This window comes from Salvelinus alpinus, chromosome 17, assembly GCF_045679555.1.
Source record: "Salvelinus alpinus chromosome 17, SLU_Salpinus.1, whole genome shotgun sequence".
Lineage (NCBI taxonomy): Eukaryota > Metazoa > Chordata > Actinopteri > Salmoniformes > Salmonidae > Salvelinus > Salvelinus alpinus.
The window spans coordinates 27,800,271-27,813,873 of NC_092102.1; the positions used below are offsets into that span (position 1 = coordinate 27,800,271).

The 13,603-nt window shown below is 43.6% G+C and overlaps 1 protein-coding gene across 2 annotated transcripts in view; it reads right to left on the reverse strand.

Annotated features, from left to right (window-relative positions):
• Window positions 1-3,075: 3,075 nt before the first annotated feature.
• Window positions 3,076-13,603, reverse strand: part of LOC139542649 (5'-nucleotidase domain-containing protein 2-like) — a 34,468-nt gene continuing 23,940 nt past the window's right edge. The window contains exons 8-15 of one of the 2 annotated variants that reach the window (XR_011668534.1): window positions 13,105-13,207; window positions 12,856-12,957; window positions 12,640-12,721; window positions 8,209-8,295; window positions 6,374-6,514; window positions 4,800-4,871; window positions 4,335-4,399; window positions 3,939-3,985 (exon numbers count right to left, since the gene is read on the reverse strand). Coding sequence is in view for 1 of the 2 variants with exons in the window: in XM_071348336.1 (XP_071204437.1) it covers window positions 3,724-3,985; window positions 4,335-4,399; window positions 6,374-6,514; window positions 8,209-8,295; window positions 12,640-12,721; window positions 12,856-12,957; window positions 13,105-13,207 (842 nt within the window). In the remaining variant the exon portion in view is untranslated. Of the gene's footprint in view, window positions 3,986-4,334; window positions 4,400-4,799; window positions 4,872-6,373; window positions 6,515-8,208; window positions 8,296-12,639; window positions 12,722-12,855; window positions 12,958-13,104; window positions 13,208-13,603 lie in introns of both variants that reach the window. The other variant, XM_071348336.1, reaches the window with a different exon arrangement.

Consider the following 13,603-nt stretch of genomic DNA (forward strand, 5'->3'; position numbering starts at 1 on the left):
CTAGAATCGGCTTCCTATTTCGCAACAAAGCCTCCTTCACTCATGCTGCCAAACATACCCTCGTAAAAATGACTATCCTACCGATCCTTGACTTCGGCGATGTCATTTACAAAATTGCCTCCAACACTCTACTCAGCAAATTGGATGCAGTCTATCACAGTGCCATCCGTTTTGTCACCAAAGCCCCATATACTACCCATCACTGCGACCTGTATGCTCTCGTTGGCTGGTCCTCGCTACATATTCGTCGCCAAACCCACTGGCTCCAGGTCATCTATAAGTCTTTGCTAGGTAATGCTCCGCCTTATCTCAGCTCACTGGTCAACATAGCAACACCCACCCGTAGCACTCGCTCCAGCAGTTATATTTCACTGGTCTGGCTGCCTTTCCTTCCAGTTCTCTGCTGCCAATGACTGGAACGAATTGCAAAAATCACTGAAGTTGGAGACATATCTCCCTCACTAGCTTTAAGCGTCAGCTGTAAGAGCAGCTTACCGATCGCTGCAGCTGTACACAGCCCATCTGTAAATAGCCCGTCCAAGCAACTACCTACTTCATCCCCATATTGTTATTTATCTTCTTGCTCTTTTGCACCCCAGTATCTCTACTTGCACATCATCATCTGCACATCTATCACTCCAGTGTGAATGCTAAATTGTAATTATTTCATCTCTATGGCCTATTTATTGCCTTACCTCCCTAAGCTTACTACATTTGCACACACTGTACATTTTTATATTGTGTTATTGACTGTACGTTTGTTTATCCCATGTGTAACTGTGTTGTTGTTTTTGTCGCACTGCTTGCTTTATCTTGGCCAGGTCGCAGTTGTAAATGAGAACTTGTTCTCAACTGGCCTACCTGGTTAAATAAAGGGGAAATAAAATAAATAAAAATAAAATGGCGTGGCATTCCGGCAACTTTGAGAAAACCAATTTTGTATTGGAGTTGTGCCTGTTGTTTTTGTTTACATGTGTATCTGCCCTCTCATTGGCTAGAATGTTCTCACCTGATCTCGCCTTCTGCTTTTGCGGACATTCATTCCCATTTTTACAGCGGTCACTCCACTATCTTGTCAGTTTACAATCTTTGTTTATGTTAATTTTGACTTGGAGGTTCCGAGTTTCTGACTTGTCATGAATGCACCATCAATCCCTCTTCTTGCATGCAGAGGAAAACCATATCCCAGGTATTTTACACTGAACAAAAATATAGACAATTTCATAGATTTTACTGAGTTACAGTTCATATAAGTAAATCCGTCAATTGAAATAAATAAATTAAGCCCTAATCTATGGATGACTAGGAATACAGATATGCATCTGTTGGTCACAGATACCTTAAAAAAAAGGTAGGGGCGTGGATCAGAAAACCAGTCAGTATCTGGTGTGACCACCATTTGCCTCATGCAGCGCAACACATCTCCTTCGTATAGAGTTGATCAGGCTGTTGATTTTACCCTGTGGAATGTTGTCCCACTCCTCTTCAATGGCTGTGCAAAGTTGCAGCATATTGGCTGGAACTGGAACACGCTGTCCTACATGTCGATCCAGAGCATCCCAAACATGCTCAATTGGTGACATGTCTGGTGAGTATGCAGGCAATGGAAGAACTGGGACATTTTCATTTTACAGGAATTATCATGCTGAAACATGAGGTGATGGCGGCAGATGAATGGCACAACAATGGGATTCAGAATCTCGTCACAGTAGCTCTGTGCATTCAAATTGCAAAATGTTCGTAGCTTATACCTGCCCGTACCATAACGCCACCGCCACCATGGGGCATCATGTTCAGCAAACCACTCGCCCACACAACGTCATTTGCCCGGTACAGTTGAAACTGGGATTAATCTGTGAAGAGCACACTTCTCCAGCATGCCAGTGGCCATCGAAGGTGAGCATTTACCCACAGAAGTCAGTTACGATGCCAAACTTGTAGTCAGCTCAAGACCCTGGTGAGGACGACGAGCACGCAGATGAGCTTCCCTGAGACGGTTTCTGACAATTTGTGCAGAAATTCTTCGGTTGTGCAAACCCAGCTTCGTCAGCTGTCCGGGTGGCTGGTCTCAGATGATCCCGCAGGTGAAGAAGCACGATGTGGAGGTCCTGGGCTGGCGTGGTTACATGTGGTCTGCGGTTGTGAGGCCGGTTGGACATACTGCCAAATTCTCTAAAACGAGAAATTAACATTCAATTCTCTGGCAACAGCTCTGGTGGAAATTCCTGCAGTCAGCATGCCAACTGCACGCTCCCTCAAAACGTAAGATGTCTGTGGCATTGTTGTGTAATAAAACTGCACATTTTAGAGTGGCCTTTATTGTCCCCAGCACAAGGCGCTCCTGTGTAATGATCATGCTGTTTAATCAGCTTCTTGATACGCCACATCTGTCAAGTGGATGGATTATCCTGGAAATGCTCACTAACAGTGATGTAAACAAATGTGTGCACAACATTATTGAGAAATAAGCTTTTTGTGCGTATAGAATATTTCTGGTATCTTTTATTTCAGCTCATGAAACATGTTGAGTTTATATTTTTGTTCAGTGTACAACGTATATGATATATAGCTGGAATCCTCAAATAATCATTATTATATGGTCACAGTTAGTGAGCAAAATTTAGTAAGCAAAATAAAAATCTAATTCAAGAATTAAAAAGAGGATTTTCCAATTCTTGAATTCACCTTCCTACCATACTTCCCTCCCTTGGTGGAGTGTACTGTTCAGAAACTGACATGAAAGCTCAGTTACTACAAAAACAACACATTTTGTTAAAAAGGTCAGTCTTTGATTTGGGGTGGCATTTAAGTATTTCATTTTGTAACAAATTAACTTAATTTTTGTAGATTTGTATTTCATTTATATGTATTTGGGTACATCTTCCCATTATAAACAAACTAATATGGCAGCTTAATACATTTGGACTATTATGATAACATTGTGCTACCAGTAGGAGCAGTAACACCAATGCCAACTTTTAGGTAATTGAGGATTTTCATTAAATGGAGGCCACAGAAACGCAAATCTATGGTCAATAACCCTTTAAAAATAATTTACTAAAGTGATATGATTAATAATTTCTCACAATGCAACTTTATTTAAACACAATTCTCAATCCTCACATTTATGACATACTAAAAGGGTTTGATTAACTGATCCTTTCCTTTAATATAGGCCCCTCCCCAATAACAGTTTGCCACTGAAGAGAATGCTCAAGGTTCTTTGTAATGAGTGATTTTCAAGGCGGTAACACCAATGACTTAAAACATACTTGTAAAAAATTATAACAATCAAGATCCATTACTCAAAACTCAAACTGACGCAGTCATAAGATACTGTATGTCATTATATGACATCAGTCCGTTACAGGCTACATGGTTAAAATGAGATTAAAAAAGTCATCATGTGACCGATATCAAAAACATACGTTTGTACATGGTGTGGATAACAAGTTACAACCTTAACTAACCTAAAAAGTCAAACTAATGGCTAAACCCATCAAATGTCCTGGCCAACCAAGTGATATTGGGTGACTTGAATAGGCAGATATGCTACTACTGTAGGCCTACTGGCATACAATAACCCAGCAGGTGGCACTCATGATCCGTGCAGACCTTTAACCTGTTCTGTGTTGTCCACCATGCCTCCTTACTCTCAGCTTAGCCTCAGTTCCTGCATCTTCATATTCAGTTTGCGGTTTGTGAGATCTTGGATTGCCCCTCTCAGCGGATGTGAGCCATCTCCTCCAGAAAGGGAGTCTTCATGCAGCCAGTGCAAAGCTGGTCCATCCACAGGGGCGCCTCGTGTTGCAGGGGGGTGCGACGAGGGTAGAAGGTGTAGGAGAGGTCGTAGTTCAGCAGACAGCTGATGGATGCCATGTAGACATCAGAGAAACGGCACAGGCGACGGGAGAAGTAGGTGGGGTTGTGGCAGGTGCGGAAAATGCTACCAAAGTGAGGGTTGAACAGGTTCTTGGTCACAGCTCTGTGAGGGGGGAAAATGAAAGAAAGGGTCGAAGGAGGTTCATAGGTCTGTACGAAGCTTGTTAAGTCAGCACTTACAGTTGACCAGGGCAGCTCTAGCAGGGCAGAAATTCTATGAACTGACTTGTTGAAAGGTGGCATCCTGTGATGGTGCCACATTGAAAGTCACTGAGATCTTCAGTAAGACCATTCTACTGCCACTGTCTATGGAGTTTGCATGGCTGTGTGCTCAATTTTAATACACCTGTCAGCAACAGGTGTGGCTGAAATAGCCGAAAGCACTAAATTTCAAGGGGTGTCCACATACTTTTGTTTATTTAGTGTATAATATCTACTAACACTAGACTTACCGAAGCTCTTCTCTCTCCTTCAACCAATCCTGCAGAACTTTCTTTGACTCTGGATCTCGATGCATCTGCAACAAGTTCAATAAAAATGTTTTTACTTGAACACATTCATCTAACATAAAAAACATGGCATGGCTGATGGGTATAAAAAATCATAATATTAGTTTGTAGTAGTAGTGCTTATTGTGGGGGTACAATTGATTGGGACCAGAGTATGTGCAGCGGAGCTTGAGCGGAGCATGACCAATTTGACTGGAGCGCTGAGCGAGATTCCCAAAGGCTGGAGCCTGCTCCAATTTCACTCCAGTAGCGCTCACTTCACAAGCTCAGGGCATGCCTGGCCCAGCATGCATTTGTAGTCTACTTGTGTGCTACTATAGCCCCTTGCTTTAGCTACTGTCATGGAGTTCACAAAATATTTTAATAAAGAAACTGATAAAACACAGTTGCAAAATAAAAATGACTTACAAAGATGAGGACCAAGAGCAAGAGAGGGAGTGCGGTGATGTAGTGTCCACAACTAAAGAATCATTGTGGAATCTGAAAAGACGCGTATCCAGAAAGCATGATGGTGTACTTCGTGTACATGCTAAAATAAAGGAACGAGGTGGATAGATAACTAAGTGTGTCATTGTAGCAAAAATATTTATAAAAAAAGTTTTTTTTAAATCAGACCTCTTAAAAGTTTAGTTCATTTGTGTTCTATTATCTATACAATAGGCCATAATTGATTTTGGCCAATAGGCCTGGCATAGGAGCTTTCTGGTTATTTTGCCTAAAAACCTTTAGGCCTACCTATCCTAACTATAGAAAAATAAAAACACCTCTGCATCTCTGACCAGCCTGACCAGAGTGGCCAAAAGGGTGTTTAGCATCCCCAGTGGCTCTGCAAGCTCAGAGAGGATATTCTCCACTGCTGGCCTGCTCTCCATGCATCATCGCATGAGCCTGAAGCCAGACTCTGGCCAAACTCGTGTTTCTAAAAATGAATTCAAAAGGCACAGTAGACTGAGCCTAATAAGGCATTTTACATTTAATTTGTATTTAATTCTAAGTCACAACCTATATGCTCAATTTATAGACTATAATGATACAACGAAATGTTGTTTAAATGCTGAGCGCTTTATGTCCCTACCAGCCTATTCTGTCACACTCGCAAATGCGTCACAATGTATTCCTTCATAGCCTATAGCTTTGAAATAATACAGCCTAAATAATTCATTTTAGTTCCTTCTTAGGCTCCCTGTCTGGCTCCTGACCTATTTAGAGTGTTAATATGTTGTATAATATTTCATGTAGCCTATTTGAAATGAGCGCTTCTTACATTCCCCTTTTCATGTTTATTAAAATACTTTTCATTCAAATCTTATGGTTTGGTTTTAATACTTCAAAACCATATGGTAGGTCCAGGCAGTCACAAAAATAGATGGGTGTTGGTTAAATTGTGATTTTAATGAATGGAGCGAATTTTGAGCAGCATTTTTCCCCCCACTGTGAGTGTGGAGCGGTTCTGCTCCATGAGCGATGAGTGTGATTTCCGACCGCTCAACTCCGCTCACATACTGATTGTGTCACGATCGTTATAATGAGTGGACCAAGATGCAGCGTGGTATGGTTCCAACCTCTTTATTTGGAAGTGAAACTCAAAGAAAACAATCAAGCGCAAACCGAAACGTGAAGCTAATATAGTGCCCGCAGGCAACTATACATAGACAAGATCCCACAAAGCACAATGGGGAAATGGCTGCCTAAATATGATCCCCAATCAGAGACAACGATAAATTGGTAACCATACCATTCCTCTGATTGGTAACCATACCAGGCCAACATAGATATATATATATTCACCTAGATAACCCACCCTAGACACACCCCGACCTAACCAACATAGAGAATAAAAAGCTCTCTATGGTCAGGGCGTGACAGATTGGAACTACATCCCATATAGGCAAGAGACCCATCATGGTAAATGCAACATTGCTTTGACCTCACAGTTTGCCGATTTCAATGTTGTAGAACACCCTATAGCTCTATAAGTGTACCTGCATGCGCTCCAGCAGACCGGTGAGTGCCTGCAGCCAGGTGAGGCCCTGGGCATACTGCTCCGTGTTCACAACCCTGGTCTCCACCTCCAGCTCCGGTACTATGGCTCCCGTCCGCCAGCCGTGACGCAGCATCAGGTCCTGCAGAAGAGCATGAGTAGTCAGCCCAGTACAATGACTAACCACAATATGACACAGGTTATTACAGTAAGCACAATGTGGAACATAGACCTTAAAACAAAGTCAATTTCTGTTTGCAATTTCCTGTGTTGAGAAATCACATCCAAAATATTCAGACATACAGTACCAGTCAAAAGTTTGGACACACCTAATCATTCAAGAGTTTTTTCTTAATTTGATATAATTTTCTAAATTGAAGAATAGTGAAGACATCAAAACTATGAAATAACACATATGGAATCATGTAGTAACCAAAAAAAGTGTTACATTTTGCTATTTCAGATTCTTCAAAGCAGCCACCCTTTGCCTTGATGACAGCTTTGAACTCTCTTGGCATTCTTTCAATCACCTGGAATGCTTTTCCAACAGTCTTGAAGGAGTTCCCACATATGCTGAGCACTTGTTGGCTGGTTTTCCTTCACTCTGCAGTCCAACTCATCCCAAACCATCTCAATTGGGTTGAGGTAAGAGGATTGTGGAGGCCAGGTCATCTGATGCAGCACTCCATCACTCTCCTTCTTGGTCAAATAGCCCTTACACAGCCTGGAGGTGTGTTGGGTCATTGTCCTGTTGAAAAACAAATGATAGGCCCAAACCAGATGGGATGAAGTATCGCTGCAGAATGCTGTGGTAGCCATGCTGGTTGTGTGCCTTGAATTCTAAATAAATCACAGACAGTGTCACCAGCATAGCACCACCACACCTCCATGCTTGACGGTGGGAACCACACATGCAGAGATTATCCGTTAATCTACTCTGCATCTCACAAAGACACAGCGGTTGGAACCAAAAATCTCAAATTTGGACTCATCAGACCAGAGGACAGATTTCCACCGGTCTCATGTCCATTGCTCGTGTTTCTTGGCCCAAGCAAGTCTCTTCTTATTATTGGTGTCCTTTAGTAGTTGTTTCTTTGCAGCAATTCGACCATGAAGGCCTGATTCACGTAGTCTCCTATTAACAGTTGATGTTGAGATTTGTCTGTTACTTGAACTCTGTGAAGTATTTATTTGGGCTGACATTTCTGAGGCTGTTAACTCTAATGAACTTGTCCTCTACAGCAGAGGTAACTCTGGGTCTTCCTTTCCTGTGGCAGTCCTCATGAGAGCCAGTTTCATTATAGCGCTTGATGGTTATTCGATTGCAGTTGAAGAAACTTTACAAGTTCTTGAAATGTTCTGCATTGACTGACCTTCATGTCTTAAAGTAATGGACTGTCGTTTCTCTTTGCTTATTTGAGCTGTCCTTCCCATAATATGGACTTGGTCTTTTACCAAATAGGGCCATCTTCTGTATACCACCCTACCTTGTAAAAACACAACTAATTGGCTCAAAGGCATTAAGGAAAGAAATTCCACAAACTAACTTTTAACAAAGCACACCAGGTGACTACCTCATGAAGCTGGTTGAGAGAATGCCAAGAGTGTGCAAAGCTGTCATAAAGACAAAGGGTGGCTACTTATTATTAATATACTAACATATTAGAATTTGTTTAAAACTTTTTTTGGTTAATACATGATTCTATGTGTTATTTCATAGTTTTGATGTCTTCAATATTATTCTACAATGTAGAAAACAGCAAAAATAAAGAAAAACCCTGGAATGAGTAGATGTGTCCAAACTTGTGACTGGTACTGTAAATATAGTAGACTCACTGCCAAGTCACTGTACAGATGATCTCCAAAGTACAGCACCTTGGATCCTCTCCATCCTGTGAGCCTGAGAAAGTCAAACAGGTTGCCCTACAACAAGGAGACAGCGTAATGAATGTCACAAGGAATTATTATTAAGTTAAATCAGGCAATGGTTGAAGTTAACAGAGGAGGAAATATGGCAAACAAAGGACCGTGGATTGGCAAAACTATAACATGACTCATGACAGTAATTATGTGGTCATGGATGTGGTCTTCCATCAAATTCTGCTGAGGCCTTAGCAACAGATAATTATTGGCCTTGAGGGTCAGTCTGGCAATGATGTTGGCAGTGTTCTTAGAGGAAAAGTACTCCATGGTTAACATGTCCAATTGTGAGGCAACAATACATGTCATTTCATCAAAATAGTATCCATTTATTACCAAGCCTGATCGATTGTCCGCAAATCCTGTCTAGATAACAGAGAACGAGGTGGCCTCATGCTTGTAACATATTAAGCCACAGAAAGCACCAGCACCAGATGGACTACGGGGAAAAGTACTGAAGGTCTGCGCCGACCAGCTCAAGGAAGTCTTCACACGACTGTTTAAACTCCTTCTGAGCACCTGTACAGTGCAAAACTCCTGGAAGGTGTCGACCATTGTACCGGTGCCTAAGAAGTCAGAGGCCAAATCACAAATGACTTTCACCTGTGGCCCTCACGCCCCTTCTGGCCCAATGCATGGAAAGGGTTGTTAGTAAGCACCTTACCCTGTCCATAGCAGATCATCTGAACCTGATACAGTTTGCCTATTAGTCACAGAGGGGAACTGAGGATGCTACCCTGACCTTGGTGAACATGGTGGCTAGTTAGTCACCTTCAACATGATAAATCATATGCACACGTTATTTTTTGATTTTAGTTCAGCTTTCAATACAACGCAAATACACACACTGCTGAAACGACTACTGGACCTGAATGTCAACAGAGGTCTCACAGGTTGGATCAAGGACTTAAACTGACCGCCCACAGAGGGTCATCATGAATGGGGCCCTCTCTGAGGAACTGACCCTGAACACAGGGGCGCCCCAGGGGTGTGTCCTTTCACTGTTGTTGTTCTCTATCTACACTAATGAAATGAAGATCCAACGAAACAATGTGAGCCAATGTGAGCCTTTTCAAGTATGCGGATGACATGGCTCTAGTTGGACTCTTTTTTAAAGATGCTACGTCAGATGGGTACAACTATTTTAAACAGACCAACAACCTTCAAGAATGGTGCTGGTCAAGTGCCCTCCACATCAATGTGGAAAAGACAAAATGACCTGATCATCAATGGCAACAACTTGCTAATGTTCCAACCACTCTCTCTGAATAACCAGTGGAGGTGGTTGAGTGTTTCAAATACCTAGGGACGCAAATTGATAACAAGCTGAGTTTTACAGAGAATGCAGATGTCACGTCCTTACCATAGAGAGCCCTTGTTGCCGCCACCGACACTAATCACCCCCCTACCCTCCCCAATTGGTTTCAGGTTTTGCGGCCGGAGTCCGCACCTTTGGGGGTGTACTGTCACGCCCTGACCATAGAGAGCCCTTGTTTCTCTATGGTGTAGTAGGTCAGGGCGTGACTAGGGGGTATTCTAGTTTAAAATTTCTATGTTGTGTTTTAGTTTATATTTTCTATGTTGGTGATTTGTATGGTTCCCAATTAGAGGCAGCTGGTAATCGTTGTCTCTAATTGGGGATCATATTTAAGTAGCTATTTCTCCCACCTGTGTTTGTGGGATATTGTTTTGTGTATTGTGCATGTAGCACCACGTAGTCACGTTTCGTTGTTCGTTTATTGATTTATTGTTTTTGTTCAAGTTTCACTTTGAAATAAATATGTGGAACTCAACATCCGCTGCGCCTTGGTCCGCTCATTTTGAAGTTCGTGACAGAATATCCCACCTAAAGAGGACCAAGCAGCGTGTCCACGAGATAAAGGAGTTCTGGACATGGGAAGAAGTGATGGGTGGATGCGAAACCCTTCCTTGGCGGCAGACGGAAGGTAATAATGGAGGACAGCGACAACGCCAGGGTTCGCGGCCACAGAAAGCACAAGGACAACCCCGATATTTGTTTGGGGGGGGCCATAAGGGGTGGCCGGTCGAGCCGAGGAGAGTGCCAGAGCCCGCCTGGGAGTCGATGGAACAATGTGAGGAAGGATACCGGAGAGAGGGGTTAGCAATGAGAAGGCTGCAGCGCAGGCGGGCTGAATAGCGGGTCATCAGTCCGGTGCCATCTGTGACAGCTCTACACACCAGATCTCCAGTGCGCCTCCCCAGCCCGGTATGTTCTGTGCCGGTTCCTCGCCATGAGGAGCGTGTCGTCAGTCCACTGCCAAAGAAACCCCAAGATTATTTTTTGGGGGGGGGCACATGGAGCTGGCGGCTGAGCCGCGGGAAGAGCCAGAGACCGCCAGGGAGGCAATGGAGAAGTTGGGAGAGAGAGAGAGAGATGTTGTGCAAGTGTGTTCTGCTCAACATTCGACCAGAAGTTTCGGTTAGCAGTCTGGTGAAACCTGTGCCGGCTCCACGCATCAGATCTCCAGCCCGGTACGTCATGTGCCGGTTCCCTGCATTCGCCCTGAAGTGCGTGTCACCAGTCCAGAGCTTCCGGCGACGGTTCCCGGTCCGGAACCTCCTGCGACGGTCAACGGTCCGGAACCTCCAGCGACGGTCCGGAGCTTCCAGGCAAGGCGTCCAGTCCCGCTCCAAGGCCGGAGCCTTCCTCTGCGCCGGTGCCCAGTTCAGGCACGGCGTCCAGTCCTGCTCCATGGCCGGAGCCTTCTTCTGCGCCGGTTCTCTGTCCAGGCACGGCGTCCAGTCCAGCTCCAAAGCTGGAGCCTTCCTCTGCGCCGTTTCCCAGTCCAGGCACGGCGTCCAACCCAGCTCCATGGCCGGAGCCCTCCTTTGTGCCGATGCCCAGTCCAGGCACGGCGTTCAGCCTGGCGCGATGGCCGGATCCGGGGTCTGTGCGGGGGCTACGACCTACACCGGAGCCGCCACCGACACTAATCACCCCCCTACCCTCCCCAATTGGTTTCAGGTTTTGCGGCCAGAGTCCGCACCTTTGGGGGTGTACTGTCACGCCCTGACCATAGAGAGCCCTTGTTTCTCTATGGTGTAGTAGGTCAGTGCGTGACTAGAGGGTATTCTAGTTTAAAATGTAAATGTTGTGTTTTAGTTTATATTTTCTATGTTGGTGATTTGTATGGTTCCCAATTAGAGGCAGCTGGTAATCGTTGTCTCTAATTGGGGATCATATTTAAGTAGCTATTTATCCCACCTGTGTTTGTGGGATATTGTTTTGTGTATTGTGCATGTAGCACCACGTAGTCACGTTTCGTTGTTCGTTTATTGATTTATTGTTTTTGCTTAAGTTTCACTTTGAAATAAATATGTGGAACTCAACATCCGCTGCGCCTTGGTCCGCTCATTTTGAAGTTCGTGGCAGCAGACTATTTGTTTAAAGCAAGCCAGCGCCTGTTTTTAATCAGGAAATTGAAGGGGGTTGGGGTCAGCCAAGATGCTCTGGAGAGGGTGTACAGCAGCTTGGTGGAGAGCATCTTCACGTTCAACATGACAGTCTGGTATGGTAATCTGAGCGTGAGGAGCAAAAGCAAACTGACCAGAATAGTAAACACAGCCAGCAAAGTAATTGGTCGACCACAGGCACATTTGAGCAGTCAACCATAAAGAAGGCACTGGCTGTCGTTGGCAATTCCTCCCACCCTCAGTTGGAGAGGCATCTCTCTGGCCGCCGCTTCAGAATGCCCATGGCCAAGAAGAACGTGTTCAAACATTCATTCACTGTGCTGTTGGACTACTAAATGCAACGTAAATTTTATCCGTATATGTACTTATCTATCCAGTGCAGTTGGGACAGCAGTCAGTTGTGAGTGAACGTATCAATGTCCTATGTTTTTAGTATGATCGACTGACTGGTTTAAGTGTGTATGGTGTGAGAATGTATGTGATCCTTTTAATGGAAGGTGACGTCCATCCTGGATGGACAATACAGTTTTAGTCTATTCTATTCTGACCTAAATTCAAGGACAAGACTAACATCTTTGCATAGGCTTCAAAGGCCAACTTTGTAACACCAGCCTAACTCAGACTTTGGACATTTGATTCGGGTTGATTAAAGAGTTAACTTAACATGCCAGTCCAATCATGCGTCATTCACTTCCCACAATAAAAGGAACAAACACAGTTTTGACATTGTGGTAATTTGTGAGATTCACAATCTGTTACACAAGTAGTCAATGCTGGCAAATCCTGCAACTGAGTTAGTCACTGAGTTAGTCATATATTTTCCAAGTTGGAAAAGACAGTACCAGCCAACGTGCCACTTTAGTTCCATATACTGTATACAGGAATACTGCTGGGTAATGTCTATGCTCCTACCTGTTTGTAGACCTGGCCCTTATCCAAGCTCTTGATCTTGTCCCACTGAAGGTCCCCGTTGCTATCCAAACGTCTGAAAGGTCTGCAAGTGGCAAATATGGTCACAGAATGACCTGAACGGTATGCATTTTCTGTGAATTTATGTGAAGACCAAAGTTTCGGAATTTGGACACTTCTTGATTGGGAATATAAAGATATGCAGAGTACCAGACTTACTTGCCACAGCTGTTGAAGAAGTGTGGTTTGTCAGCTTGAACAATGACAATGTCAAATAAGTCCCTCCAGTCCTTTCCTACCATGTATTTCATCCCTTTGTCTCTAAATAATGAAGAAAAAAAGCTGGTTAGTCAACAACCACGAAAGGTACAGATAATGTGCAGAGCTGAAAGTACCCAGAGAACAAATCAATAACCTGCATGTATATCTCTGATTAACTCAGTTAGTTTGGTTGATGGTGGCACTCACACAAAGCTAAATGGGCTGTTGGTTATAAGGAAGAGCTTCTTGCCATGGCTTGCCAGACGGTGTAGAACTGCATATGTCTCGTCGCCTCTGAGGATATATTTCTCTGTGGGAGGGAGATGAGAAGGGGGGGGGGGGGTCAATTCCGACTGGAATATCCCCTGACTTCAAGCAGACTGAGCATCCCTAGAGCATTTCGAAAGTGTGTAAATATTCCACTTCCATCAGAATGTATTGTTCCTTGGAAGAAACTGGCAGATTTTCCCATTTGGAAACAGTCCTGTAGCATTTAAGCAAAAGATGAAGGCATTTAAAGTCATTTTCTTGAGACTGTGAGAGAGCAGAGTATAAAGAGATAGATATGTCCTAAAATGTTCTTCTCTCAATTCCTGCCAAACCTGAACTCCGTAAACACATATTTAAACAAAAACTAGGGTTTAAGATTATAAATTGTTAAGTGTACTATCATTTTTATATTCACTTAAAAGTATGGTAATATTTT